This window comes from Zootermopsis nevadensis, unplaced genomic scaffold (assembly GCF_977971745.1).
Source record: "Zootermopsis nevadensis isolate Lab colony 2312 unplaced genomic scaffold, Znev_1.0 Znev_ptg000009l, whole genome shotgun sequence".
In the NCBI taxonomy this organism is placed as follows: Eukaryota; Metazoa; Arthropoda; class Insecta; order Blattodea; family Termopsidae; genus Zootermopsis; species Zootermopsis nevadensis.
In genome coordinates, this window is record NW_028259141.1 from 4,124,520 (window position 1) to 4,152,226 (window position 27,707).

The 27,707-nt window shown below is 40.3% G+C and overlaps 1 protein-coding gene across 3 annotated transcripts; it reads left to right on the forward strand.

Moving 5' to 3' along the window:
• The first annotated feature begins 620 nt into the window (after window positions 1-620).
• LOC110839134 (kelch-like protein 10) lies at window positions 621-18,853 on the forward strand. Of its 3 annotated transcripts, none has more exons than XM_087345822.1 (12): window positions 621-874; window positions 3,140-3,327; window positions 4,186-4,437; window positions 5,814-6,093; window positions 7,753-7,989; window positions 9,389-9,561; window positions 10,087-10,256; window positions 13,335-13,493; window positions 14,019-14,226; window positions 15,593-16,708; window positions 17,534-17,687; window positions 18,704-18,853. In XM_087345822.1, exons 2-10 carry the CDS (start codon window positions 3,143-3,145, stop codon window positions 15,714-15,716), a joined length of 1,788 nt encoding a protein of 595 aa, XP_087201948.1. In that variant the 5' UTR covers window positions 621-874; window positions 3,140-3,142; the 3' UTR covers window positions 15,717-16,708; window positions 17,534-17,687; window positions 18,704-18,853. The 3 variants fall into 3 exon arrangements, with proteins under 3 accessions (XP_087201948.1, XP_087201949.1, XP_087201947.1); XM_087345823.1 differs by having other exon boundaries at window positions 15,593-16,116; XM_087345821.1 differs by having other exon boundaries at window positions 15,593-17,687.
• The last annotated feature ends 8,854 nt before the right edge of the window (window positions 18,854-27,707 follow it).

Consider the following 27,707-nt stretch of genomic DNA (forward strand, 5'->3'; position numbering starts at 1 on the left):
GGGAGGGGCCGTTTCGGCTGAAGGCCTCTGCGGCATGGGGGGAAGATCACTTCAGCTGATGGCCTCCGTGATCGGGGTGGGGGTGGCGGGCCGTGCCCCTATTAAGTTATACCCTGGCATTCGCCTTACAACTGAGGAAAAGCACGGAAAACCTCAGTCAGGGTAGCCGAGTAGTCTAACCACTCGTTGTGCCGACATGGCCGTCTTTTGGGGACGGCCTCGGCTGGCCTGCTGAACATCGGTCGCCCTCGGTTGCCCTTGGGCGACCTCTGGCAGCCCTCGTTCGACACGAGTCCCACTGGACACAACCAAAAAGCTAACTGAGGGCGGAGGCCTGCGCAAGCGCAAGCATCGTCCCTACCTCTCTCCAGGCTGTGCCGGTGGGGATCTCCAGTCCTCCACCTCCGACAATGGTCAGCTTTTATACTATGAACACCTACGTGTATAACAATGCAAGAAAAAGCATTGGAATTTCTAACCAACACCTGCAACAATCTTGGCTGAGCATGCCGTAAGGTTCTTTTCTCATTTATTATGCATGCTGTATAATTGCCTGAATGAACCGTATTGCACTCCATTCCTTTACCTAAGAATCTAATTGTTACGCCATTGTGTACTCGGCATTGTTGTGTTTCATTATTGCCGTCAACAATCCGCTTTCGTTATTGCGGAAAGAGCTGAGCTGTGAACCGCTTGTAGAAGAAGTGCGTCGTAGACTAGACAAGTTTGTGCTGTTAAAAGCCTTTTAGAATATCACAAGTACTTTTCTTATATAAGAATTATTAAGAAATCCGCGATACTCTCCTCCAATCTCTCCAACTTATTTTTGATTAAATTGATCATCGTAGTCTCTTCCTATTGAACGAAGTTTGAGGTAAGTGATTTCTATTTATTATTGTTGTTATTAATCGCATTTACGTGATTTCTTCTGCATTCTTGAGAATTAGGCTTGTCTTCATTTTAGCACAACTTCAAGTAATATTAGATTGACTTCTGTTTGTTCACGGCAACTTCTGTGATAAAAGAATATTCCAGTAGGCAATTAATATTTTACAATTTTAAAGGAATAAAACGTGTTTCGTAGCCCAGGATCTTAATAAAAATATATGGTTGTTAAGAAGTGGGGTATATATTCTGAATAATAATTCTAAGAATTTACTTCTCTTGATACATCGACATTATTGAAGCGTTTAAGGGAACTGTGAAGAATTTTTATTTCGGTTTTACAAGCCAAATTATCGACGAATCTCCCTCTTATTTTCTCCCTACGACAGCAGATTGAATCCGGGGAATGCTTGATATTATTGAGTGCAAATTCTTATGTCCGCCCGTCTCATCCCAAAAGAAAATTAAGATTAAAATGAACCAAAGCGTAATTTTGTCAGTTGTGCCGTACGGGTGCAAAACGTGGTCTTTCACATTAAGGGAGGAACATGGACTGAGGGCCTCTGAGAACAGAGTGTTGAGAAAGATATTTGAACCCAAAACGGGAGTGGGACAGATAATAGAGAAAAGTGCATGACGAGTTCCACGGCCTGTGTTCCTCAACCGACGTTGTTAGGGTGAGGTGGGCAGTTATTGGTTGGGAGGCCTCAAGGGAGGAGACCTCTGGGAAGACCTCGGGAGGATAACATTAAAATGGACCTTAGGGAGATGGGGCTCGATGGAGCGAACTGGATGAAACTGGCTCAGGATAGACCCCGGAGGCGAGTTTTCTTTGAACACGATGATGAACCTTCTGGTTCTGTAAGGTGGGCAATTCTTTGAAAAGCCGAGTACCAGTCGACTTTGCATAGAACATCATGCACATTGCAGTGTGTGAGTAGCGTGATGTAGGCCTGATCTACGCATGCGTTAGAACAACGAACAGTTTTGTGATTGTTCCCAAATGTAATTCTCGCGTTCATTTGATAAATTTAAGTTATATTTTGTGCTTGTAGTGTATATAAAAGTGTAACTTAGGCAGGAAAGTCCTTAATGATGTAAGCTCTTAAGCACTTTTAGTTCTACAGAGAGAGAAGAACTCAAAAATTTTATGTTTATGAAAAGGCGTAGCCTTCTTTTTCCAGAATTTATTTGTTAACTGTCTCATTCTGCATCAAAGATCACGCAATTTCTATGATAATTTTGGTCGTATTTGTTTTAAATCAGTTCACCAGTATATAGGCATCTAAGACCTTATAGATTACATTGAAATTTTATAAGTAATATCTAAGTAGTTTACATATAAGAAGATTTAACTTTAGCGAATAATGAAAAAAAAACGCGGCATGACCTAAAATTGCCTATATCATTCACATAATCAGGGTGATTAAGCCAAGAATAGTGTGATGGGCGGGGCAAGAGGAGTGCATGGATGGGGCGAGAGGTGTGCACCGGGTATTTTTGGAAAGCCTGCGGAGAAGAGGCTACAGGGAAGACATGGAAGTAGATGGGAGGATAATATCAGGCGGGATCTAACGGAGATACGATTTGAAGGTACTCGTTTTTGTTGGCCCATGGCAGCGTCTGATGGAGGGTTTTGGTTAGTTTGGTTTTGAAACTTCGGGTTCCGTAAGCCGTCTAGGTAGTTAGTCAATTATATGTCACACTTCCAGCTTTGTCATATTGTGTTGGATCTCAACAGGCATTTCTATAACAAAGGAACAAACTGAGTCCATGGAGCCGAAGTCCTGCTTGAGAATCAAACAGTAGCCTAGGTAATCTAATGTCTCGCCTTTTATGAAACGTGAAGTTTCATGTCCGTATATACAATACCCCGCCTCTAAGCCACAAGCCACACCTTTATTCCCCACCTCTCCAAGATCCGTTTTAATATTATCCCAGCAACGCATAGGACTCTTCAGTGACCTTTTCGTTTCAGGTCTTCCGATTAAAAAGCTGCTCTTCTTGCCTCTGCCATTTGTTCTACATGCCCCGTCCATCTCATAACCCTTGATCTGACAGCCTACAATTTATTAATTAGTGAAGAGACCTATAAAGCTCCATATTATGCAGTTTTCCCCATTCCCTTGTCAGTAACTCTCTCGCAGGACCAGATATTCTTCTCAATACCGTGTTCCTTCTCAGTCACTCTCAGTAGATGTGCACACGCGTCAGTATGAAGAAAAACCTGTAACAGCGATGGACTGTGTTTCAGGAGATGGAGTCAAACCAAAGTCGCAGCTGTTTTCTTGTCGGCGGCAGGTGCAAGTGCACCGAAGTATTGGTCCCTCTGAACGAGGTGAGGGAGAAGAACGTCTTGTGTGACGCGGTGTTGAGTTTGGACGACGGCGGAGTCTTTCCAGTCCACAGATTGATTCTGACAATGCGCAGTGCATATTTCAGGTTTGTTTATTAACCGACGTGTTTAATTAACACGTGAAATAAGGACACAAGAGACGTCAATTCGTATGTGAAATGTTATATTCCCTTTGTTGCAGAAACTTGTATTTTTATATGGCTATTTGTCTTTTGTTATTTGTTCATTGTCATAAAATCTCACGGCGGTGAGGAAGAAGAAGAAGAATGTCTTTTGGACGTTGCGCCGTAGAAACTGAGTGGCATTTCAGGCGTGCTTACTGCCTTCTTTCCATGATGGTGGAGGCAGTAATATCCTCTGAAACGTCCGATAACTTCTACGAGACACCACGACGCAACATCCTAGAAGACGTACGTGATTTTTTGACGTAAGGAAGGGTCATTCGGCAAAAATGTGTTACGAAAAAGGGAAATGAAAAAGTGTAACAATGGTTACCTAGGGAACATCGTCTGTTTATTCGGCATTATTTTTACCTACGAAACGTCATCTGTTTACTCGGCATTTTTGTTACCTAGGAAACGTCATCTGTTTACTCGGCATTGTTGTTACCTATAAAACATCACATTACCTTACCTTACATTACATTACATTCATCTACCACAGACCCATCTGAAGGATAACTAATTCAAGTTAAATATGCAAAGTCTTAATCAAACTTATCTCAAATGTAAAGTATGTATAAAGGAAATATTTAGAATAAAGCCAATATATAAATTTCCTTTCCATATAGACGTATTTACGTCAAATTCTCCGGAACCGTGGTTCCACTGACAACTTTTGTACTAATTTTCAAGTATGTAATAAAAACTGAAAGTTTGTGCGCATGATTTGTAATTTTCTGCTCGCTGTTTCTCCAAATCGACGACTGCTTCGCGACGTTTCAGGACCCTCTTCACGACAAAACTGCACACCAGTGAGGAAACTGATGTTCTCCTCCACGGAATTAGCTCGGACGTGATGACTCGGATACTGGATTATATTTATTTTTGCGAGGTGGACATCCGCTCCGACAACGCGTGTCAGCTGCTCGTGGCGGCTGACTACTTGTGTATTCCGGACGTTCCTAAACTCTGCCGTGACTTCCTCAAGGTCAATATGGGCGCCGACAACTGTATCGGCATCATGCAGTTGGCAAGGTAATTGATGTTCATTTGTCATTTGCTGTGACGCCAGGCTTCGTCGCTGGAGCGAATCAGCTTTACTCAAGGCAGCAGCCGAGTGCCGGGTAGGAGATTAAAGCCTGTGACTGAGGACTGGACAAATTATAATGCGTTGGCGCGTTATTATTAACGTCTCTGTAATTTAAATGTTCTAATTTAAATGCTTATGTTTTGATCGTCATTATGACCAGCAGATGACTAATTTCGCCATGTAGAATGTTAACCACGACCTATTGCAGGGTCATACTTAAATCTGTCTTCCTCTCGAATTCCTATTCTTCTTTCTGTCTTTCTTTCTTTCTTTCTTTCTTTCTTTCTTTCTTTCTTTCTTTCTTTCTCTGCGGAATTCCTTGCTTCTTACATAATCCTCCCAATATCAAAATCAACATTCAGACACACATCTTTCTGCACACAGCAAAACCTCTGTCAACTGAGCCTCGATTATCCGATTCCCGCATTAAACGACTGAATTTCAACCACATCGGTTGCGATCGGTTTCCACCGCCGAGTGTGTTTAAAGCGATGTCCACGCGGTACAGTTCATTGATCTAACCTCACACCCACATTTTGCTGAGTATTATGATCACTTCTGGACATTTAGAGAATTGGTTATTATCGGGAAAAGACAAGAAACAACCCGCTGGTCCCCGTGGATGCTGAACCCTTACTCCTTCTTGTTCATTACAACATAGCAAGCAAATCAACCTCCAGTTCATGCGATGGACAGAATGACTGATATATTCACTATTTTAATACAGGGACTCCCATGAACATCGCTCACGAGTGACTTTTGCCGTCGGATTGTGCGTGCGAAACGCCCGCATCATCCGCCGACGAGGAAAATCTGTATTGAGTCTTTACTTATTTGTTCATATCCATGACCACGTTCCCCTTTCCCTCGCTCATTCGACCCGTGGTTCCCCCCATTTAGTCCGGTTACACGAGGTTTCACGGGATTAACACACGCAGTTACCAAAACGTCGTTTCGCCAAGCTTAATGCCAGAATACAAAATTCTACACTTGTCATCTCACTGCCTTCTTCACTTGCGTACACCGTGCCATTGTTTCAACCTATAACCTTATCACGCGGACGAGCGGGTATTGCCTGGGAACCTTCAGAGCCGAAAACTTTCTATTTTGCCACGGTTAAACGGAGCGTCTCTCATCGTTGCCTCTCCACGTGTCTGCACTCAGTCTCGCTCATTCGGGCTCCAAAGGGCTAAGGTAAAAACTTCAGGCGAAATACTGTGGTGTGGTAACACTTCAGACTTCAGTTCTTTCTGCAGTGGTTCAATGTGTCGGAGTTCGAAGAAGATCGATTCTGAGTCGGCTTTTACTCTCGCTGTCGCAGGTTACAGTTATGCGCCGAACTTGAGACTCCCGCTCGTCGCTTCGTTCTGTTTAACTTCGTGGAAGTGTCTCAGCAGAGCAAAGAACTGCTAGAACTGCCTGTAGAGGAGCTGCAAGCGATAATCGAGTCTGATGAACTGAACGTGAAGGACGAGAAAGTTGTGTGGGAGTGCATTCTCCGGTGGATCAACCACGACCAGGACAACAGGAAAGGCCAAATCGCGGGCCTTTTGAAGGGCGTCAGACTGGGACTTCTTGACGCAAAGTTTTTCAAGGAGAAGGTCAGTATGTCCCTGAAATCGTGGATGTTTATTGGAAGTAAAACCCGCATTTTCAATTCCATATTCACACGTGTTCATAACCAATTAATGCAAATCGTGAGCCTTTTTCTTCGTCACATGTAAGCCTGTCAGTCTGTCTGTCCGCAGTTCCAGCTCGAGAACGTCTAACCGGATGTTCATTAGATTTAATGCTGATGAGCTTTAACAGAATCTGTCGACACATTCCAATTCTGGTTAAAATCTTGCAATAACTAAGTGAAAATTACGCAATGTTTTCAATGCCTTATCCCGCGCAAAAGTTCCTGTGTAAGAAATCCACAGATTGCCTTAGTTTCCATGGTTACAATAACTACCTGTGGAATGCCGCTGGTAACACACTCGCATATGTGTGTGTATGTGCAAAACAAATATTTTATTCGTCCTTTTTATGTGATTGGAGTCTTTTATTCACCGTCTGCAAGTTTGACAGTCCGTCTGCGCCACAATCTTTTATTACTCTCTCAGCGTTTATTAAGATTGATTATGTGTTTCAGTTGAACAACAGCATTCCACATACAAACGTCCACTCAGCTTGAATAGGAAAATCCTCCAACTGATAAATCACGTCTTCTGACGTAGCATTCTACTTAGCCAAAGATCCTACTGCCATAAGAAGCGTGTCTTAGCTGCTATAATAATTTCACGTATCTACGACGAAGTATACAATCAACACGAGATAACTTCAGTATGATAATCCTCAGCTGATTGACCACATAGGGACAAAAGATAAACGAAACGTAAAGCAAGAAAGCTTCGTTCTCCATCCAAGAGTAAATTACCCGAGGGGCTTCAAACTCATAGACAGCTTTAACATTCTAATATTTTAGCAATCATCTCACTAAGCAGCCATACAACTTATGATATTCCTTCTTCATTTCATCAAGTGCTTTAACCCGAGAGAAAAATTGTTTCTATTCTAGGTCAAATGCCCTGTGATTTCAGCCACTCACCCCTTACGAATATTCGTGAAACAATCTCACGGATCCATGAATACGTTAACTGCTTCAAATGTCTTTACAACTTATCATTCGTATTTAGTAGTTTCGAACACTTAAAGGGAACGACCTGATGATGACCAATTAAGGTCGAAACGTGCAATGGATCTTAATATACATTAAGCCCATAATCACACGCTGTTGTGTTGACTGGCCTTCCACTCAACCGTCAACATGTAGCAGGTTGCCTCCCTTGACACTCGAAGCAACTAATTGTCATAACTTTCTTTAGATGCTACGTAATTTTGACGATTAATTAAAGTTATCGAATCAAAAAGAGTGTGGTGATCGCAGCGTGCATCTCGCACGGGAGAGACGAGAAATAAGTTACATTTTTCAATGTAACTTAAAATGCAAGCCTTACTGAAGTATTTAACTTTCGGTTGAAACACATTTCACTACATTTCTCTAAGATCGATTTAACTTTGATCTTGCTTCTCTCCTCAACCTGTGCATTTGCTAAGAGCGTCGTTACATAAATCAAAAAACATATTTTCCTGCATATACCATAGTCTATTTCGGTGAGTTCCCATCCAAATTAAGTGTGAATTTCTTGTCTCTTCTGCAATGATATATGCCATCCCTTCGTAAAAGTTGATAAGGTCCACATTGAACTGTTGAACAGGTATCAAATAATCCGTACGTGACGGAAACTGAGGAGTGCAAACCCGTGATCTCGGAGACGCTCGCGTTTCTGCACGACGTGGAAAGGTTGACGAAGGAAGACAAGAACTTCGTGACACCAAGAATTGCCCGCCCGCGAATCCCACAGGACATTATTTTTGCTATTGGTGGGCTTTATAAAAAATGGGTGACAGATGTGATCGAAGCGTACGACGCACGAGCAGACCGATGGAGTATGGTGAGTTGCTCAAAATTCGACTCTTAACGTGCCTTGTTAAATGACGCCTCCGAGAAAAACTACTTTTCCTGTTTTTTCCTTATTTTTTCTAAATAATTGTTTATTTAAGTTTAATCACAAGCACCTCGTTGCCTGTTTATTTCGTGTTCGTTTATTTCCATTGCGGTTAAACATTTTTTAAGAGAAGCTCCAAAAAATATGAATTAAAAATAATAAATAAATAATTTACACAGGTTTTAAGACTCGTGTACAATGTAAGTTCTAATAGGAATCGACGAAGGATTTGAAGTTTATAATGTAAGACTTGAGGTTCTCACAGCGATGAGTATGAAGATTTCTGTCTTCTGGGTTGTTGCGCCGTGTAGACTGGTCGATGTTAACCAACGTTTCAGAGGTCACACTGCCTCCATCATCAGGGCGGTGAGTATGAAGATTTCTGTCTTCTGGGTTGTTGCGCCGTGTAGACTGGTCGATGTTAACCAACGTTTCAGAGGTCACACTGCCTCCATCATCAGGGCGATGAGTATGAAGATTTCTGTCTTCTGGGTTGTTGCGCCGTGTAGACTGGTCGATGTTAACCAACGTTTCAGAGGTCATACTGCCTCCATCATCAGGGCGATGAGTATGAAGATTTCTGTCTTCTGGGTTGTTACGCCGTGTAGACTGGTCGATGTTAACCAACGTTTCGGAGCTCATACTGCCTCCATCATCAGGGCGATGAGTGTGAATATTTCTGTCTTCTGGGTTGTTGCGCTGTGTAGTCTGGTCGATGTTAACCAACGTTTCAGAGGTCATACTGCCTCCGTCATCATGGCGAAGATCTTATTGTAGTTTGCCTTAAATACGGTTTACAATAAGCGTCCTACATCAACTATCATGGCAACCTGTCTGCTGATTTTAGACATGAAACGAAGTCATCGTTGATCGTCAGTGGATTTCAACGGAATAAATACAGTAGTAATCAATGTCGTTGTTGGCCATCTGGGTGGTAACGCCTCGTGAATTAGAAGGCTGACACGCTGTTTGGGGTGGGGGACATAATGCCTCCATCTTTGCGTCGATGAAACCCAAAACACCAACATCTGTCTTTACCAAATTACGAACCTGTAATGTGAGCTGTTGATCAGAAATTAATTCTACATTTGTCTGTCGTACTTGACGAGAGCTTCTCTTCGGGTCTTCCTGTTTACTCCGGCTCTCATAATTCCACCTTTGCTCTAAGTTAATTTCTCACGGTCTTTGTCGTGTGCCACCCACCACGCTGTAACAATTTCGGTCCACTGTTGGGGGTTGCACCTCTGCTCCGGTGGTTGGTCGCTTGGACTCTAATGTAGAGACTTCATATCCGTAGACCAAATTACCCAAAGAAACATAAAGTCATAATCTGTCGTTCCTGCAGGTGGAGGGTGTCAAGTGTATCGGTCCGCGGGTCTGCCATGGCACGACAGTAGTCGGTTTCGACATTTACGTCATCGGTGGTACCGACGACGGATTTGGTGGTTTAAGCTCATGTTTCTGCTTTAACTCTGTTACGAAGACATGCCGCAATTTGGCGCCTATGTATGATTGCAGGTAAGATGCAGCTTGGTAGCTAAGGGACTCCTTGAAATAGTCCTTTTTCAAAAGCTGATAGTCGCTCCGTTAGTCAAGATATAAATGTGGGCAGGGGTTGCAAAATTCAGGCTGGGGGTTGGTCGCAAGGCTAAAAACCTTGCACCATAAAAAGGAAAATGTTTCGAAACCTCAATCAATCTCGGACAGACGGACCTAACAGAGGCAGCGGAGGATAGGGCCGAATGGAAGAGGAGAATTGATGAGGCCATGGACCGAATACGGACCGGAGGGCCATGGAAGAAGAAGAAGAAGAAGAAGAAGGGGATTCAAAATTGTACCACTCACATACGGGAGTATTGTGCAAAGTGTGAATAGCTTGAGGACTTTTGCGACAATGTTGGTTTTAAGAATACGATTTGCTTGGTAATACATTTGATTTATGATTTAACAATGACGAGCGAACAATTGCGTTCTGCGAGAGGAAATGCATCTGAATCATCAATAAATGAGCATAGCAGAGCGTGTACTTTTTTTTCGTTTCAGATCCGCTTTAATGGTGGCAGTTCTGCGAGGTGCAGTGTACGCCATCGGCGGTTGCGATGGACGTAGGTATCACAGCACGGTTGAAAGATACGACTGCAAGACGAACCAGTGGTCTTTGGTAGCTCCCATGAACAGAAGACGACGCGGTGCAAGTGCGGCTGTGCTGAATGGTAAGTAAATCCTCTTAAACAGTAGTGTATGAATTAGTGCAGAAGGCGAGGCATCTGTCTGTCTGTCTGTCTGTTTGTAACAACGCAAGAACGGTTGAAGGAATCGTAGGATTTTGGTTTCTCGCGGTGGTTAGTACGAAGATGGCTGTCGTTTGGCTTCTGCCGACGTTTCAGACGAAATTTATGACTTCATCATCAAGGCATATTCCTCTTCACTCTTAAACTTAGTGTCCCTCACTCCACTGTCCCATATCTTTTATTATCTCTTTCATTTATCCGTGATACGTACTACGTTATTTCTCAGACTGCAACGGCTTGAATTTCTGAGTGCGTGATGGTTTCTTCTGCTCTTGTAAGTTGTCGCTGTACATCGTCTTCTGCCTTTGTAGTGTACTCTAGGAGTGAGTACAAACAACAGTAACAGAAATGAATTACATACGTCATGAACTGATGCACTCACATTTCATCAGGACCTTCTCTTCACTTCACTACACTTACGAAGCCTTCCCATCCTCACCCTGATTTACCTCCCTTAATCTCACTTTCCTTCACTTTACCTCATTTATCACTTTTCTAACCTTCTTCCTAAAAGAACTTGGTTTACAGGAGAGAGTCCCTAAAACCTCAGCAGGTAGCCGGTTCCAGAGTTGGATGGTCCTATTTACAAAGGAATATTTTCCTATATCTGTCCTTTGCTTTCTGCTGCTAATTTTCCGAATATGATCGACCCTGCTCAGATAGTATGGCCTTTGCCTTCCATGCCCGTTCTCCCGTGTACGCTTTGAAGACAGCACATATACGTGCTATCTTTCTACGCTGTGCCAGGGTTCCCCAGTTCGAATCGCTCCTATGATATGCAAATTTACATGCTTTCTTTTGCACCCGTTCTAACGCATTTATCTGCCCCTCCCTGTATGGATCCCAGCACTCCGCCCCATATTCCAGAATCGGACGCACTAGTGATGTGTAGGCTAGACTTTTAGTGTTACCATTCCCCTTTTTGAGAACACGCATTGTAAAATGAAGTGCCTTCCAGGCTTTCGTCACCGTATAATTTACTTGATCAGCCCAGCTTAAATCGCTGCTTAAGAGAATTCCCAAGTATTTACAACTGCTCACTTCCGGAATTATTTGGTCCCGTAACAAATAGTTTAGTGGTTCCTTCACCCGACTTCTCGTGAAACTAACTGCCTTACTTTTACTTGGGTTAATTTTCACAGCATTTTCAGCCGCCCACTCCCCCAGACTGTTTAGATCCATCTGCATCTTTTCTATGTCTTTACTACGAGGGTGAGTCAAATGAAAACCGTAAAACTGAGATAAAAATTCGAAATATCGCGCCATTGTCCTATAAGTTGGCAGACATGTTACCAATGCTATAAAGAGTATCCTATAGGTGGTAGTATAATGCAGACAAACATATCGCCATCACAGTGCCAATTTGAAAATGGCTGCTCCACTAGTTACGTGCACGAAAGAAGAACAACGTTCTGTAATTCGTTTTTTGATCAGTGAAGAATCTTGAAGAATCATCTTCGACCTGCAGTCAGATCAAAGCGACGTGGACTTTTGACTAGAGGTGTCCTTGACATGACAATGCTCGGCCCCACTCTGCCCGTGCAACAGTTGCAACAATCAAAGACTTGCACTTTGAGTGTCTTCCACATCCGCCAAACTCACCAGACCTAGCCCCAAGTGATTACCACATGTTTGGGCCACTCAAAGAGGCGATGGGAGGAAAGAAGTTCCGTTCTGACGAAGAGATACAGCAGGCGGTGCATGAGTGGTTGCGCAGACAACCACAAGAATTTTTTTCTAGAGGAATCCATACACTTCGTAAACGCTGGAGGGCCTGTATTGAACGAAATGTAGACTATGTAGAAAAATGATGTAGTTGTGTATCGCTTTCACTCAATAAATTAAATTTAAAAAAAATTACGGTTTTCATTTGACTCACCCTCGTATTTATAATTTTCCTATATATTATACAGTCATCTGCAAAAAGTCTAATAGTCGATTCAATGTTTCTCCAAATATCATTTACGTACGCGAGGAACAAAAGCACTCCCTTGCGGTACACCTGACGTTACTCTGACCTCCTCTGATAATTGCCCTCCTACTCTAACTCTCTGCGTTCGGCCTAAAAGGAATTCCCTTACCCATACGACTACCCTCGAGTCCACGCCCGATGCCGCAATTTTCATAAGCAGCCGATCGTGAGGAACTAAATCGAAGGCCTTCGAAAAATCGATTATAATCGCGTCTAACCTTCCTCCGTTGTCCAATGTGTCTGCAATGTCCTGACAAACCGTGATTACTTGACTTTCACATGAATATCCCGGCCTGAACCCATGTTGACCCTCGAATAACCAATTCTTTTCCTCCCAGACTTTCCTCAGGTACGATGCTATAACGTTTTCCATTTGTTTGAAGACCACCGATGTTAAACTGACCGGTCTGTAATTTGTGATGTTTATATTAATTTTTATGACTGACGCTGATTGTCTGCATTCGAAACGATGAAACAGATGAACAGAGACAGCCGTGTCATTGCAGTTTCTGTGACACGGAGAGGGACATTAAATACAATATTATTAATAGATTTACAAATTTAAGTATGGATTGTCCCGTGTTTGTGCTCTGGACGGACCAGTTTAATACCTCTGTCTACACCAAATATGAGTACAGTTTGTCATATAATAATGATAATAATCCGTGGCGTAACAGCCCTCTGAGAGCCAAAGTCGACTAGCTGGCTGCTGGCCTCACGTTCACATGCCTAAGCAGAGGTGAACGATCATCCAACCAGATACAGGATGACGTGTGGTCAACACGACGAACCCCCAGCCATTGCTAGTTTTCCTGACCGGATTACGCTACCCATTGTAGCTCCCCAATTTCCTCACGATGCTGGGTTGGCACCGGTCCCATACACTGGTCGAAAGCTCGTGAGAAAATTTCTTCTCCTCCGAGACTCGAACCAGCGCGCATTCCGTATCGCAGGTCCGAAGCATGATGCCTCAGACCGCGCGGCTACGGCGCGGGACTTTGTGTCATATATCTAATTTCCTTTTACAGACAAAATATACGTCGCTGGTGGAAGTAATTTTAACGGTGTTCTACACTCGGTGGAAGTTTATGACCCGGACACCAACCGATGGACGTTCGTTACAAGAATGCTTTCTCAACGTGAGGATTTTTCTTGCGTCACGTTCCACGGCTGTCTATACGCCATAGGTGAGAATTCTGGACTGGTCTAGGCAACACGGAGTTTTCCTCCGGGGGCTTCCCCGGTTTCTCCGTGGCATCCCAACAATTACTCCATTCACACACAGAAGAAGGCAATGGCAAACCACTTCTGGATTATCTGCCAAGAACGTATATGAACAGGTCCCAGTCCGAGAAAAGGATGGAAGGATCCTGTTCATATGGACCTGTCGTCAGACAGAACACTAAATAATACAAAATGCCTTACATTACCTTACCTTACATTACATTACATTACCTTACCTTACATTACTTTACATTACATTCAGCTACCACAGACCCATCTTAAGCGTAACTAATTCAAGTTAAATAAGCATTGTCTTAATCAAACTTATCTCGATTGTAAAGCATGTATAAAGGAAATATTTAGAATAAAGCCAATAAATAAACTTCCTTTCCGTATAGACGTATTTACGTCAAATTCTCCGGAACCGTGGATCCACTGACAACCTTTTATATACTGTGACCTCTTACGGAATGTGTGTGTGTGTGCAGGAGGACACAACGGGCCATCATACGTGGCCAGCACCGAAAAGTATGACCCTGCAGAAGACACGTGGACTGAGATCCCTGACCTGGGCGTCTATTCTGTTTACTTGAGCGCAGAAGTGATCGACGACACGTTTTTTGTCTTCGGTGGACATTTTGTAGAGGACAACTTCTTCCCCCATAGCGCACGTTTCAATGACAAGGAAAATCGATGGTTTGTTACTTTGTTTATTTGTTTGATTGTTCAGGACTTTATTATCACAAACTGTTACTTTGGAAAAGCTCTAGGAAGTGAATCATTTCCAGTAGACATAACCGCGATCTTGTGGATGCAGCGCCGTGTAGTGACGTAGAAATTGACCGACGTTTCGGAGGTTTTTGCTACATACTTAGGGCCTTGAATACAACGCACGAGAAATTGGAGAGAGGAAGGGGGTAGGATGAAAGCAGGCATGGCGATGTTGCGGTCAAGCTGAATCTTTAAAGCAGAAGGCGAATGACTAGGTAATGCTAATCAGACGTAAACTGTAACTGCATTAATAAGAAGCTCTTAGAGGAAGTTTCTTTGATCAGTGGCACTCTCTTGGGCAGGACGTTTCTGGCGTTCAGCACATCAGCATCGCCATGATCTTCGGCTTTCATCAAAGCGTTAGGCCAGGTTCAGGTTTAACGACGACTATCCGTCGCATGGTTTTTTATATGGAAATGGCTATCTCTTGGCATGTTTGACCTTGCAGCCTCGTGCCATCTGTTGACGGAGTGAATAAGCGTCTCCAGAAATATGCCAGATAACAGAATTCTTCATACTTGTTTGTGCAAGAGCCAGAAATCCCACAGAAATTCATTCGATTTTGGTTTATGTCTGTTTTACGTCTAGCAGAACCTCTCCAGAACTATTTTTGGTGGGACAATTTTTTTTGAAAATATATTGCTAAAAGAGGGAAATATTGTCATGGGCGCAAGTCGCAAACAAAACACGCTTATCGTTCTAAAGAAAGAGTGCGATAAAATTTATTATTCTGACCGAAGGTAATGGCATAATGAAGTGTACGAAACAGAACACAAGTCATTATACAGCGTTTTAAAATAGGCATAACCTCTGCTTCCACTTTGATGTAATAAAATCTATTACGTTATAACAGCACGATGGCCGGTAACAAAAATTCCGAGTAAATAGATGTTTCCTAGGTAACCATTGTTGTTTATTTTTTGATAAATAGATGACGTTTCCTAGGTAACATAACAATGAAGTTACACTTTTTCGTAACACTTTTTCGTTACATTTTTGCCGAATGACACTGATAGACGTATTTACGTCAAAAGTATATATATTTCTAAGAAAATAGTCCATTTCTTTACATAAATGCACTGTCATTCAAATTTCACTTCTATTAAATTTATATTAAATAAATTAGTTACGGTAGAAGACGCATTCCTTTGTGAGTTACATCATCTCATGTTGAGCTACATATTTTCTATAACTGTGTCAGTGAAATGTGATAAAAATTGTCGAGAGTGTAGATAATACTGATGGATGATGAAAGAGGGTTGGTTTTCACTTATAATATTTTAAATTGCAGGTACAAGGTGACAAATATGAATGTTCGTAGATTCCGGATGTCGACTTGTGTCATCAAGAACCTACCGAATGCAAGCGATTACGCCTACAAACACAGAGACAAATTAATGGAGGAAAAACTTTAAAAAATGTTGGATTGTGAAAATCAGTAGTTTGCAGTTGTTTACAACCACGATGAACACACAAATTTTAATTACTTTCCTTACGAATATAATGAAGGCGACAATTGTCCTTAGCTGAGAGGATTACAACGGGAAGATCCGAGCCCTTCTGGAAGCCCCGAGGTATAGGTTATTGCCCAAGGACCTTAAGGAAGCCGTGGAAGGGAAGACCACCCTCCTCCTCAAGAAGTCAACACTTCCCGAGGTTATCCTACAGCTGCGGCCCCAGGGTTCGAGGCCTCCTAATCTGTAGGGGCTACCAAAGATCCACAAGGAAGGAGCTCCGCTCAGGACCATCATGAGCACCATCAGCGCCCCAGCCCACCGTCTTGCCCAGTATCTCGTGGGACTACCTGGTGGATAGGTGGGGCACTCTCCACGTCATGTGAAGAACTCCACCAAATTCATGAATACCATGAAGTCCCTCCGCGTGGGCCCTTGTGACATCATGTTCAGCTTCGATGTCGAGACTCTCTTCATCATGGTGCCCATTGGTTAGGCCCTACGTCTCCTGGAACGGCACTTGGATGGAGAAGTCTTGAGGGTCTTCCAGCTTGAACTAACATTATCCTTCTTTAAGTCTCTCGTAAAAGCGATAGTGAAACTTGGGTTATCGTAGAGGCTGGAAATTGACGATTTGAGACTGTATTAACATTGAAGGACTGTATTTCTCGGAATTGGATTTGGTTCGTCAAGTTCTGTTAATCACAATCTTCGGTGTGGTACAGATACAACGAATCTAAGACTAAAACGTCTGAGATATGCTGATTATGTTATGTAATAACGGCATTTATGGTCGTGACGTTGTCCGCAGGTTGCCCATACAGAATTTTAATAAATATTTCCATTCCTGTTTGATTGTGGTAAAATAGAGCGTCGGCATTCACGCCCTGTCGTGGAATTTTTCGGAAATGTGGAGCGTCTCCTGCTGGCCTAAAGAAAACATCCCTTAGCAAGTAAGAGGAAAGGGATATTTATTTCTTGCTGTCTGTAATGCAGTATAGAGGGCAGCTCTATTTCCTATTCAAGGTCACTGACATCTTTCGTGAATCCCTGCCCGAAGTTTGGTTTTCGTGTGGCTGCGTTAAGGGCCCACGCGTCTTGCAGTCTGCCTGGTCCCAGACGCTGTGATGGTTGAAGAGGGGAAGTCCTTTCAGGATGGAAAGAGGGGGAAAGCGAATGACCTTGACAGGACACAGGAATCACTTGCACTTGCACAAACTAGTTTCTCCATGCCCAATAAAATGAGTTGTGAATTAGGACACTGAGAGGAAATGTGAAATGTTAATGGGTTCTTGCCCTCCAGTATGCAAGTATTCCACAAAATCCAGGACTAATTTCTAAATGTGCTTCATAATGCTGCTGCTTACATGATCACACACTATCATAAAGTCTCCACTTCCTCGGTATTTCTTCTTCTTGGTATTTGCATCGTGAAATGGCACTGATGGCTTACCTCCATACAGAATCAAATGCAAATTACATAAAAATAATTATTTAATTTGAAATTTTCAATATTCGGTCTCAGCTGTTTTATATTTATAAACAGATACAGATTTTTACAGGACCACGTACAGAAATATTATATTTCACCTCAAAAATATATATCACACACAAGACACTGATTAAATTCCATCTATTTAAACAAAAGTTCTCATTATTTTAAGGCACAAATCTTTCTGTAACTTGTAGAGGCAAAGAACCTCATTTCTCTTCTGTTCTTTGGACTTTTACTATTGTCTTAACTCAACCCAAGTGATATATTCTTCACTATGTTACAGGTTTATTGGCGAACTGCATAAAGCAGGTATGCTCGCCACAAGCACCATGCAGCATTGCATTAAACGTCTCCTTTCCCAAGAAGACGAGCATTCCTTGGAGTGCCTCTGCACACTACTGATGACGGCCGGAAAGGATTTCGAGAGCAAGAGCCAAGTATATTTGTTTTCATTTTGGAATACTTTTAGTTTTAATTTGCAGTTCTCCTACCGTGTAATTTATTGCCTTCCTTTGGGCTCTATGATGACCACAGGTTTATACGGAAGGTACAATGCAAAAAGCAGTAAGTGTGTCCCTTTGATCTCACTGACTTTCTGGCTTCCATTTTGTAACATGCAAATCTTCTTAATTGTTATACATTCTTTGCACAAAATCATAGTGAGAAGGCATTATGGGCTGGTCGCACCTTCTCGTCCATCTGTCTTTCCAGTCCATTCAATTCGAGAACAAATGGACAGACTAGGATGAAATTTGATATGGAAGTTGTGCCATTCTGCACAATCCTATTTTGAATATCCTCCTAGGTAGAAAGTCAGGTGCTGCAATCTGGTGGCCAAATTGGGAACTGTCACAGACGGTGGATTCGATGCTTGAAAGTGCACATTGTAAAGAACGCGTGAGGATGTTGCATCTATTCTGATATGAAATACCTTTCTGAGCTCGCTGACAATATTCTGAATAGTGTTTCTGTGTGATAAATGATCACCGTGACATGTTCTTCTGAATTTCTTCATACTCTTCTACACTCTTACATGTTTCATATAAAGACGTCTCATGCCGTGGCTTCAACTTGTCCCCGTCTAGTGCGACGGGAATCGTGCTCAGTATTGGGTTAGACTTTTACGTTTCCTCTCATCACCTCTGCTGAATCATGTCAGAATTCACTCAGTCATGACAGGACAAAGCAGGAATCTGATCGAAGGGTCATGTCTAGGCTCAGCCACCGAAAATCTCGGTTTATGCCTTAGTTTAGATGAGACACATACTTACGTTTTGTTTGAGACAGCAACCTTCAGCTCTCAATTTAAATATACACGCGCCTTCCCACACAGCAAGTTCTATGTGAACTACATGAGTAGTGGCAGAATTTTCTAGTTTTATGTGTAGGCTTATAAGCGTAAGAAGTTAATTATGCCCATGAAACGTGACTTTAAATTTTTGTTTTCTTGCAGGATCTGTCTGAGTTCCTTCATACAATGAAGGAACTATTGAATAAGAAGGCGGTGCTCTCGAGCAGAATCAGGTTTATGATCGAGGGCGTCATCGACCTCCAGCAAAGCAACTGGGCTCCAAGGAATGGATGTTAGATGAGATTGGTTACTGCCACTAGTTTCAAATACTTTGACTGTTCATTTTTTTGTTAAATATCTGAAATGTTCACATTTGTTAAATAAATAAATTATTTAGTTTTTTTGTTAAATACTTCAGTATTTAAATAGTGAAATAGTTTAGTTCTTTGTAAAATAGTTCAATTGTTTAAGTAGTGAAATTGTTTATTTTTTGTTAAATAGTTTAGTATTTAAATAGTTAGACTGTTCATTTTTTGTTAAATATCTGAATTGTTCACATTTGTTAAATAAATAAATTATTTAGTTTTTTTGTTAAATACTTCAGTATTTAAATAGTGAAATAGTTTAGTTCTTTGTAAAATAGTTCAATTGTTTAAATAGTGAAATTGTTTATTTTTTGTTAAATAGTTAAATTATTTAATGTTTTGTGAATTGTTTCTAATTAATATATTTAAGAATATTAAATAAAAAACATGTTCATAAACTTTCCTGTTGTTATTTTGGCAAAGTAATATTTCAACGAACTTGTCGCCCTCATTGCACTAGTGGTTAATGTCGTCGCCACTGGACCCAAGGTACGCGAGTTCAAACACTGCTGAGGTTGATGGAATTTTAAGGGGTGATAAAAATCCATAGAACAACTTCCTTCGGAAGGGAACTAAAGCCGGCGGTCCCATGCCGTAGATTTATGGCACAAAAAACAATGAACGAGATGTTTCCTAAGCAAAACTCCCTGGCCATTTCTCACACAAGTCTTCCTGATTCCTACTAGTTGGCTATAGCAGACAAAAATAAGGATTGAGTAGAAATTGTGCAGAGGCAGTGGGCTGGTCGCTCACTACTGACAAATGCACACTTCGAAAAGACCAGGAAGACAGAATATCCTATCTGCATTACTATCGAAGAAGCAGTGCAGATATATAAAACTATACACAGACTGAAAGATGACTCTAACGAGTACGGAGCACCATTAAACAAGAAGGAATGGTCTCATCCAGCGGAGAGAATAACTCTTGATGAAGTGAAAGACTTCAATAAATACACTGTGGAAATCTATACAGATGGAAGTAAACACCAGGGAAAGGTGAGTGCTGCCGCTGTTATCTTCAAAAATGGAGAACTAATTCATAGCTTAAAAACCAAGTTACCCGATCACTGCTCAAACAATCAATCTGAGCAGATCGGAATTCTAGAGGCCTTGGATGCAGTAACAACTTTAAGGGAAATCAGCATTGAGGAAAGAATAGTAGCGGCATACACAGATAGTCAAGTTTCTCTCGATCTACTAAAAAACAACTTCAAACACGGCTTTGTAATATCTGAGATAAGAAAAAGATCAAGGAATCTCAACGATCAAAATTGGACTATTCATTTTGGGTGGATCAAAGCACACATCAGAATTTTCGGTAATGAAATAGCGGACAGATTAGCGAAGGCAGCAGCAGAAGATGGTGGAAATGTAGTACATGCAAAGAAGCCTAAAAGTACAATTATTAAAGAAACAAAGGAGGAAGGGATTATAAAATGGCAAAATGAGTGGAGCGCCACCAATAAAGGAGCAGCGTGCAAGAAATTCTTCCCATCAGTGCGACAAACAATGAAGCTAAATATTGTAATAAGTCCCGAACTGGCAGCAATGACGACTGGACATGGCAAAAACAAATCATATCTACACAGGTTTGGGATCATTGACGACCCAAGATGCTAATGACTGAAAGCAGCACAAACAGTGGATCACCTCATCTATGACTGCGAAAAACTACAACAACCAAGGCGGAACTTAATAGATGCAATAGTCAGGAATGGTGGCACGTGGCCAGTGTTGCATGAAGAAATTGTTCAGAAATTTTTAGGTCATTTTAATAAATTCATTAAATCCATTGATTATAATGCAGTTTAGCACAGGAACATAGGTGCAAACGGTGACAATGGATCATGATATTAGAGTTGTATACTCTATTGAAGTGTTTTATATTAATGCATGTAATATTGCAATCTTGTAATGGGGCATGCTGAATAAATGTAAATAAAAAAAGACAGAATACTTTAACTTGGTATCGCAAATACACGAGTGTGTGTACTGAAATATTTAGCAATAATATTCTGGTGTGGGGGAATATATGTTATTTCAACATTCTCAAGATAATAGATGATCGCTGCTACATGACTGAAACTCTGAATACATGCTCTTGTTGGAGATCCAAAACAACCCAAAAGGCTCAAAATTTTAATCACTTTTCGCTTATGTAAGACATGTTTAATTTGGCCCACAGTTTAACAACGCACTCCTCTGCATTTGTCTTATTACCAGTTATCTTTCGTTCTATGTAGGATTTGAGGTTGTGATGATGCAAGCAATTTTTGTTTTTTATTTTATCATACAGGTACGAAAACCTAGCTCTGTTCTGCTAACTTCTCACTGGAGTCGGCTTGCATGTTTATAAATATAAACAATTAGTCCTCTTTAATGACCGAAATAAAACAATAATTATCTGACTTGCCACTATGAAACACCAAGATCTAAAATTACAACACTAATAAATATTTCACTTACACTTACAGTATCATCATGGTACTACAGACTAATTATTCCATACTGACATTAAAGACAAGATATTCGAATACGCAAAATCAAATTAACACGCACTGTCACTGCATAATTTCTGCATAATAGTCACCTCATTTAAAAGACGCATCCAATGTTTGATAGAGGTTTGTTAACGTGTTTTGTTTACGGTACTCCCAGTATCGAAGAACATATACTCACAGCTGAGTAGTTAACACACACAAAGCACGTTAACTTTGTTAATTGAAGTATCATTAAGCCATGTAATGCAACTCTCTAACACATAAACGGAACAGACCTAGTGACACCTACAAACACAATCTGCTTTAAAAATAAACAATTCGGAGTTCTGCAGTGTGAACAGCGATTATTTACTTCAGAAACATTAACCCTTGTAATGGCTGAGTTGTCTTCTTTGATTTACCACTGAATGTTCAAATATTATTTAGGCGACTTTAAGCTATAAAAGGTGAATATCTTATTGATGCTGATGTGGCTACAAAACACTTGCACGAGAAAAATGCAAATAAAAATATTAAAAAATTGTGAATATAAGAAACGTATAAGAAAAAGAAAGGTCTTTACTATTCTTTTAAATAAAAAAATGGCTGACCTCAACATGAACTGAAGAAGAAGTGAATTGTACCAAAATCACCCACAAACTGCAATTTTCATAAACACAACTGCAGTGACGGTGGAAGACCATTTGAAGTTTGTGGAAACTAGATAAAAATTTTATTCAATGTTTTTTTCGAAAAACTATTGTCAAGAAGAAAATTCATGGAGAAACTAAAAACATTAAAACATGGGAGACATTACCAACCTATATAAAACCCTGAGAGTGAATATAAGGAAAACAAAATGTACACTGGGAACTTTTGTTTTGCAATATCATTTTACCCATGGTTAACAGCTTGTAACAATCTGAGAGAAACTGATTTGCTGGCAATGTTTGATTTTTAAAAAAAGTTGAAATGTTTTGAATTTCAGGGGCCTTTAACAAACTTATGACTTATGTGCTTCACGAAAAGAAAAGAAAAACACGAATCTTACGCAAAACATGTACAGTACACGTAGGTCAATCTTTATTTAAGTCTCCAAAGAAATTATTAGCTTCTGGAGATCCAACTTACATTTAGTAGTTCAGAATATAATAAAGGAGTTTATAAAAATTAAGAAATATTGAAATGGGTGACATGACTTGTCTGCTGCCAGATCAAGAACTACCATTTAGAGGTCATGAATCATCTGAGTTGCCCCTTGACAGAAGTAATTGTAAAGAATATTTCGAAACTGCTAGAACATTATGAACCTCTGCTGAATGACCTTTTGCTAAGGCACATCTCTGGCCATTGAAAATAATTTGTTAAAAGCCCTCCATGAAGTGTTGCTAGTTGACATTTCAAGACAAATTCAGGAACCGCCTAATATTGGATGAAACTTCTGACTCATTTTGTCATGAGGTACATTCATGATAGTAACAGGTCTTTCTGCTCAAACCCTTTCTTTCTGTGTTCACAAATTCTTACATTTTGGTTCATACAGGTCTGGGTATAGATTTTATTCACAAAATAAGAGAAATTAAAAGTCACGTGCAAAATGAACATGACACACTTCTCAATTTTCTAACAAAAACCAGGGAAATGAAGAAGGCAAAACCTGACACAGAAAATTCTGCAGAAGAGAAGTACAGAAAACTTTTCTACAAAATTACTGCTACTACATAAGTGAGAAATTTTACAGATATAAGTTTAAGGCTGCCTTTCCTGAACAGCATACACAAAAACTGCCCGTGTATTTTTTACATTCTATTCTTCATGAAAACCTTGAAACTAACAGTAGTCCGAGCTACTGATATTGTTGAAAATAAGCCATAGCACTGAATGAGGCAAACCAAAAAATTAAGCAGACATCACACAAAATATCATTGCTGGGTAAAAACTCAGAGCGCTGAGAAATAAACAGTCCATTCTTCTCTGTCATTCCAGCGCATGGCGCATGACGGCACAATCCTTGTGTTTTGAGTCACTAAATTCAGTAACTGATACTAAGACGAGAACAAAAATATGATCTGAGACTGTTGAAACCATAAGTATTGCAACTGTGTTTGTCGGCATAACTGTAAGTGGTTACACAGGCGGTTGAAATTAACGGATAATGAAAAATATTAAGAACTGATGGTTTCAACAGAATAAAACTAATGAAAAGACACAGACATTTTTAAGATAACTGGAACTGAAACAAATGAGGCCTCTGAAACAACCAAGACTGGAATAATGTTTACATATTTCTCAATGTGAGATTACAGACTGCAGTGCACTTTTATGCAACACTACAAAGGTGAAATGATGTACAGAAATTAGAGGAACAGAGTTTAAGTACGTGAAATTTGAGGTTCTAACAGCATTTTGAATATGTTGATGCCAGAAAATGCTGTGAGAACTTGTAGGGAGACAAAAGTTCCTATGAAGTCTTTACTCCCACCATTGTCAGGGCTGATGATGTAGGCAGTAGTTTCTCTTAAGTGTAAGCAGTTACATGGCTTAACAATCTAGAATACCAACATCGACACGGAGTTCCACTGTCAGGACACACATGAAATTGTAGAAATATTGGTTAACAGATGACGTAAGTATCTCACCTGGTCTTTGAATGGTGCAGCATGAGGTTCACGTTTGGGTGTAGAAGCAAATGGGTCACTTGATTCTTGCACCATTCAATTCACATTCTGTTCACAAAAAGAAGAAAAACAAAATAACACCAGCAGTCAGTTCCATGCAACAGTTTGTTCAACAAACACATTCACACTTCTTATGGAGTGTTCTCACTACGATAACTCAACTCAAGTTTGAAGCAACTGTTCTTGAACTTGGCATTTCACATTCAACTGAAATATCCACCTCTTTCAGGTTGTGTCACAACTAGAGTCTCTTTCGACTCACTGCTACTCACACCTGAGGCCATTTTACCTGCTTCAGTAGGAAAAGTCGATCTGGAATATAATTTAATGATGAACTCAGCAACCAAGAGTTGGTTCTGTGAGACTACCAGGAAGTTTCAAGTCTGGTGTGACCTGATTTGGTTCAGTTTCAATTGCTTCAGAGCGAACACTCCCCAGATACTAAACACCAATCACAACTGACTTTCAAGAAAGAAAATGCAAAACAAGCATCTAACAAAATATACGTGGCAACACAGCTGTTCCCTGGTCTTTTATTCACTCCCTTAGTTCACTGTAGTTTTTGACAACACTTAATAAGACTTTGGGTAAACTGCTCAACTTCTTCCTGGCTGCTTTCGAACTGCGAGCTCTCCCAGTGAGGGAGGGTTTGCAGAATTACATTTATCAGTGCACTGGTGTGACCCTCCACATGGCTGGTTAATATTTCTGTTATGGGCACTGTCAAATGATTACTGCAACAATTTTATAGGATTAAGGTAGAACACGAGTCAGGAAACCAGGAACTGGCCCATTATCACAGAATACCACTGTAGTCAACACAGAACTAGAACATCGGTACACCGCTGATGATCACAACACACACTGGGCCGGCGGAACAACAGTATACAAGCAAACACTAAACATATACAGTAAAACCTCTCTAACTTGGACACTTGCGGTTCCACGATAATGTGTCCAACTTACAGAGGTGTCCAAGATAGAGGGAAAGGGGAAAATCATCCTTTAAAATTGTCGTGTAATAACAATGTGGTAATTGTAAAGTATTATGAAGCCCTTCACAAAAAGGAAATTATTGATAAGAAAAATCAAAAGGGTAAATTAAATTTTTACAAATTTTGTTTTCACTAAATTAAACTTCCATGGATAAGCTCAAAGGGAAAGGCACCCATACTTTACGTTTACTGACAATGTATTCTATTTTACATAATCTAACTACTGTAGGCTTGCTCGAATTAAGAATTAATCACAGTAATAATAATATTTTGAAACCCACTCTCATGGTTGCACATTACACCCCAGCCTCAATGAAATTTTAAATGTTCAGAATGTATTTTTTTAATTGTACCGTGGTCTAGGCAACACAGAGTTTTCCTCCGGGGGCTTCCCCGGTTTCTCCGTGGCATCCCAATAATTATTCCATTCACACACAGAAAAAGGCAATGGCAAACCACTTCTGGATCATCTGCCAAGAACGTATATGAACAGGTCCCAGTCCGAGAAAAGGATGGAAGGATCCTGTTCATATGGACCTGTCATCAGACAGAACACTAAATAAATAAAATAAAACTTTAGGCATTAGCTCAACATATGATGTCACTTATTTCTTGTAAAAAAGTCTGTCACAAGACACTGCTTTTTTGCTTTTATCTTGGAATTTGCCATCCACTTTCTAATTTTCACCGCAATCCAAATAATGTTTCAACCACTCCCGGTTGATTATGAGCAAACGCATACCGTTCCAATTTCTGTTAACTCAGTTGCAAGCACAGTACTGACAAAGTTAAAACTCTAGTTAGGTGTTTAACAAAAGAATAACTATACACTTTCACTGCATTCCAGTGATATGCTCAATGTCACACACCCTCAACAATAACCAAATCCTCAGTCAGAAATTCAAAACAACAAAATACTAACTGTAAACGTTTCCCATAAAAGCATCGAAGTTAAGTGCATGAACCTGTCCAACTTACAACAAGAAGTGTGACCAAGTTCCAGGATAAAGGGGTTTCCAAGATACAGTAAAACCCCTCTAGTTGGACACCCCTATATCCTGGACACCCCTCTATATTGGACACTTTTAATTGTAACCGGCGAATATCCTATAATTTTACATGTCCACAACACCCTATATCTTGGACACCCCTTTATCCTGGAACTTGAACACCCCTTTTGTTGTAAGTTGGACAGGTTCATGCACTTAGCTTCAATGCTTTTATGGGAAACGTTTACAGTTAGTATTTTGTTGCTTTGAATTTATGACTTATGAATGCCTTCTACCTGAGGATTACCTTATGGTTGAAGGTGTGAGACTTTGAACACATCAATGGAATAATTATGTTGAACCCTTCACTGGACTACAGTAAGTATTACTGGTACAGTTTTAACTTTGTCAGTACTGAGCTTGCAACTGAGTTAAACAGTGTTAACAGAAATTGGAACGGTTTGCTTTCGCTCATAACCAACAAGGAATGGTTGAAACTTTATTCGAATTGCGGCAAAAATTAGAAAGAGGATGGACAAATTCAAAGATAAAAGCAAAAAAGCAGTGTCTTGTGACGGACTTTTTTACAAGAAATAAGTGACATCATATGTTGAGCTAATGCCTTAAGTACAATTAAAAAGAATACATTCTGAACATTTAAAACATCATTGAGGCTGGGGTGTAATGTGCAACCACGAGAGTGGGTTTCAAAAGATTATTATAATTAATAATTAAATTATTCTTAATTCGAGCAAGCCTACAGTAGTTAGATTATGTAAGCAAATAGATTGATTGCATTGTCGGTAAACGTAAAGTATTGGTGCCCTTCCCTATGAGCTTATCCATGCAAGTTTAATTTAGTGAAAACAAAATTTGTAAACATTTAAATTACCCTTTTGACTTTTCTTATCAATAATTTCCTTTTTGGGAAGGGCTCCATAATACTTAACAATTACCACATTGTTATTACACGACAATTTGAAAGGATGATTTTCCCCCTTTCGCTCTATCCTGGACACCTCTGTAAGTTGGACACATTATCGTGGAACCGCAAGTGTCCAAGTTAGAGAGGTTTTACTGTATAGGTTATTGTGAATATGTAAAATTATAGGATATTTGCCGGTTCCAATTAAAAGTGTCCAATATAGAGGGGTGTCCAGGATATAGGGGTGTCCAACTAGAGGGGTTTTACTGTATTACAATAAGAAATAATAAATGGCCACCCCATAATAATAAATGTTTAAAATCCGAAATCAATCTGTACGAAATCTGAATGTTTGTATTTGTTTTTATTGTAGCCTAAGTGTTACAGTCTTCAGGCTTACATTTTTTTGTTAGAAATCTTTATTACCCCACCTCACGTTGTCTGAAATTGTTTGTTAAAATATATGCTTCGACTTTAGTAATGCTTTATCAGGAACAGAAATTTGTCATGCAGGCAGCATGAGCACTGTGGCATGAAGGTTCGAGGAGCCACTGCACTCGATTTCGGAAGTTTCATGTCGTTTTATATCGATATTTTAAATGTGGTATAAACACAATTTTTAATTACGGTTTATTTCCAAACTGAAGTTCTTTACGGCAAATCGTTAATTTTATATTACGAACGACAAAGTGTGGATGAAGTGGCTGAAATATCGAATCTATATTATGTTTA

Coding starts and splice junctions, on each gene's coding strand:
- LOC110839134 (XM_087345821.1), top strand. CDS start 3,143: ATGGAGTCAAACCAAAGTCGCAGCTGTTTTCTTGTCGGCGGCAGGTGC. Junction 3,328..4,185: donor ATGCGCAGTGCATATTTCAG/GTTTGTTTATTA, acceptor GCGACGTTTCAG/GACCCTCTTCACGACAAAAC. Junction 4,438..5,813: donor GGCATCATGCAGTTGGCAAG/GTAATTGATGTT, acceptor TCGCTGTCGCAG/GTTACAGTTATGCGCCGAAC.